Genomic DNA, 3596 nt, shown 5'->3' on the forward strand with positions numbered 1-3596 from the left:
AAAAATGATATTGGCTTTATTAGTAGCTGAAATGTTCAACTGGTAATGGTACATCTGAGTTGCTCAAGAGTGAGGTTCAACCTCAATAGCCATGGTATTACTGGAAATTCAGGGGCTTATCATATAAGAGTAACTAAGTTTTGAAAGATTTGCAGGGGTTACAAACGCTTCTTCAAAAGGGCAGCTTTTGAAACATCAATTTACCTTAAGCATGACAGCCTCAATATATTCGTTACCGTAAGGGTAGTCATAAGCCATACGAAAGGACCAAAGCAGTACAACATACCAGTAACAACCTCAGATCTGGATCATAGTTTTAGAGCATTACTGGAAAGCAGTGATGGTGCTGATGTCAGTTTTAAAGTTAATAGGAAGACATTCCGAGCACACATACTGGTGCTTGCAACACATTCACCTACCTCCAAGGCTCAGCTTAATGGACCAATGAGACATCGCAGAACAGAAATCAAATTAAGAAGCCTCACTAATTCCTTATCATTCTCCAGTCTTTCTGGAATATGTATTTAGAAATTTGTATATAGCAAATACTTTAAATGCGTTCAAATTTATTCAGCAGATCTCCTATATGCATTACAGCCTTGTTCAAACCATGCTTATCATAAAATGAACATTTATTAGCATGCATAGTTGAAATATTGTTAACATGCATTTTCTTCCTTAAAAACCAATGAAGAAAATGGAAATAAGAATGAACAAATCTCAGAAAAAACTGTGGTGTGGTGTGGAAACACACCATTTGCATTATTGCTTATGTCACAGAAATACTAAGCCCTCTCTCCACGAATGCGGCGAGCGAGCTGAATATCTTTGGGCATGATAGTGACCCTCTTGGCATGGATGGCGCACAGGTTGGTGTCCTCGAAGAGACCCACAAGATATGCCTCAGCTGCTTCTTGCAGAGCCGCCACGGCAGAGGACTGGAACCTCAAATCTGTCTTGAAGTCTTGAGCAATTTCCCTGACGAGACGCTGGAAGGGCAGCTTCCTTATGAGAAGTTCAGTGCTCTTCTGGTATTTTCGAATCTCACGGAGGGCAACAGTACCCGGCCTGAATCTGTGAGGCTTCTTCACTCCGCCAGTCGCGGGCGCAGATTTCCTGGCAGCCTTAGTTGCGAGCTGTTTCCTGGGTGCCTTCCCACCAGTGGATTTACGGGCAGTCTGCTTCGTTCGAGCCATCTTTTTTCCCTTTTCTCTCTGCTGCTCTGTTATACAATTTCTTCACAAGAATATTGTCACAATGAACAAAATGCTGTGTCTCTTCTCCTTTTATATAAAACCCGTCCTCGAGTTTTTCAAAAATTCCTATTCGCGCCCTTTCGAACACATCGGACCGTCCGATTTCTTCCGCTAATCGACGACTCATATTCGTTCTCCGCCTGTCTCATCACACGGATCTGCATACTCGCCATTCCATTCTACATTGTCGGCTCAATGACCCAAAAAAGAAAATACATTGCTCGGCCAATATTATCTCCCAAAACTTTTCTTCCGCTGAATTACAACTAGCATTTGCACTTAATGTTGCAAAGAAAAAGCCGCAAGGCAAGCCAGTAGAAAATGAACTAGTAGCTTGATGTGTCTTGTAAAATCAAGAACATTATAATGTTTCAAAAATGATATATTTACAATGTTCAAGATCATTTAGTCAACATTTATTACCATGAAAAATAACAATATAAAGGCCTAGAAAATAGGCTTTTGATCACCCTATGAGTACACAAATAATAATGTTGAAGGTACATTTGAGATAATTTCACAAAATGGCTACTGAAGATGCAATATCCACTTGCAAAAATTAAATTAACCTGAATAAGCATAGAGGAAGAGTGGGTTATGTAGATGGAAAAATTAAGAAGAAGCCCAAGATCATAAAATGAAGGAGAAATAAACTTCAAATAACAATGTTAAATTGACCCTGATTTTCTGAATACAACCATGACCATGAACAACAATGGTGTGATACACTCCATTCCTAGATCTCAACTATAATATTCTATACAGAACGTTTGTGCCCATTTTCACTGAAGAAAAAACCATTACATATAATAAGGTGACAATAAGACAAAGATATGATAGATATGAAATGGGAAATAACCAATAATTGGCGACAAGACTAAAATAGCTAGGATACTAAATTTGAAAAATAAACTTCTAATTATAATAACAGTTCAATGAATGGAAAAGTAGCTCTACAAAATCTAGAAATAGATGTTGACTTATGAACTTCCATTTAATAAAAATATCCTATTTACGTTAAGAACTTGTAAAAGTACGGAATCAAGTTGTAGGTGGAAATTACATGCATTGCTTCCCCCTCCTTATCACTAGATTTTGGGCCTTTCATTGGTCCTTCTTCACCAAAAATCTTTCCCTCATCCATAGCAATTTTCTGATTTGTTTCTTTCTTTGTTCTCACATTAGCCTTTGCTAATAGATACAAAACAACCATTGGCATTTTTACTGTAGAAATTTTTTTTGGAGGTGTTGTAGGATGAGGATACTCAAATAATGAGGGTGTGGCGTGTGAAAGAACCTTAAATTTTGGCTAAAGAACCTTTGTGCCCATTTTCGTTGAAGAAAAAACCATTACATATAATAAGGCGGCAATAAGACAAAGATATCATAGATATGAAATGGGAAATAAGCAATAGGTTGTGACAAGACTTAAATAGCTATGATATGAAATTTGACAAATAACCTTCTAACTATAATAACAGGTCAATTAAAGTTAAAGAATCTCTACAACAGGTAGAAAGAGATGTTGACTTGTGAACAACCATTTAATAAAAAATTACCATTTATGTTAAGAACTTGTAAAGTTAAAGAATCTCTACAACAGGTAGAAAGAGATGTTGACTTGTGAACAACCATTTAATAAAAAATTACCATTTATGTTAAGAACTTGTAAAAATATGGAATCAAGTTGCAGTGGAAATTACCTGGGTTGCTGCCCCTCCTTATCACTAGATTTTGGGCCACTCAACCATTTAATAAAAAATTACCATTTATGTTAAGAACTTGTAAAAATATGGAATCAAGTTGCAATGGAAATTACCTGGGTTGCTGCCCCTCCTTATCACTAGATTTTGGGCCACTTTTTTTGGATTTTTACCCTGACAAACTTCATGTCCATTTGAATCTCTTCAAAAAATGCAAAAATGCAGAAGATGATCTAAACATGGTACTATCATTTAATATTCGGTGTGCACCCTGCATTTAATTTCAGTCTCCTTTTATAGTATGGGTATTAACCTATTTGTGATAACATAGTTTCTTGAGCTCTCCCAACCACGTTTTAAATTTATTTCTTTTGTTTCCAAGCACGCATCTTGCTACCTGAGTTGTCTCATCTTCGTGGGATTTCCCAACTGTTTATTGAAAAAAGTACGCATGGCACAAAATTCTGGAGCAACTTTAAGAAGATATTTCATAACAGTAACATTATTACTTCAAAACGAATGTCTGTCAATAGTTAGTGGCTCCTGAGATTTATTATATTTGACATGAAATACATCTACGATGTACAATAAGAATTCAAAAGGCTAGAATACCAACACTATGCGAGCCCTATTATGA

General features: G+C 36.5%; 1 protein-coding gene across 1 annotated transcript; it reads right to left on the minus strand.

Moving 5' to 3' along the window:
- Positions 1–654: 654 nt before the first annotated feature.
- Positions 655–1239, minus strand: LOC149250433 (histone H3.2). The gene has a single exon (XM_089456434.1). It carries the CDS (start codon positions 1194–1196, stop codon positions 786–788), a length of 411 nt encoding a protein of 136 aa, XP_089312560.1. The 5' UTR covers positions 1197–1239; the 3' UTR covers positions 655–785.
- Positions 1240–3596: the final 2357 nt, after the last annotated feature.

Source organism: Pinus tabuliformis, chromosome 7 (genome assembly GCF_031772625.1).
Source record: "Pinus tabuliformis cultivar Carrire ecotype Pingquan chromosome 7, CPIR1, whole genome shotgun sequence".
NCBI lineage: Eukaryota > Viridiplantae > Streptophyta > Pinopsida > Pinales > Pinaceae > Pinus > Pinus tabuliformis.

Bases quoted from the DNA above. Each gene is read 5' to 3' on its own strand.
- LOC149250433 (XM_089456434.1), bottom strand. From the start codon at position 1,196: ATGGCTCGAACGAAGCAGACTGCCCGTAAATCCACTGGTGGGAAGGCA.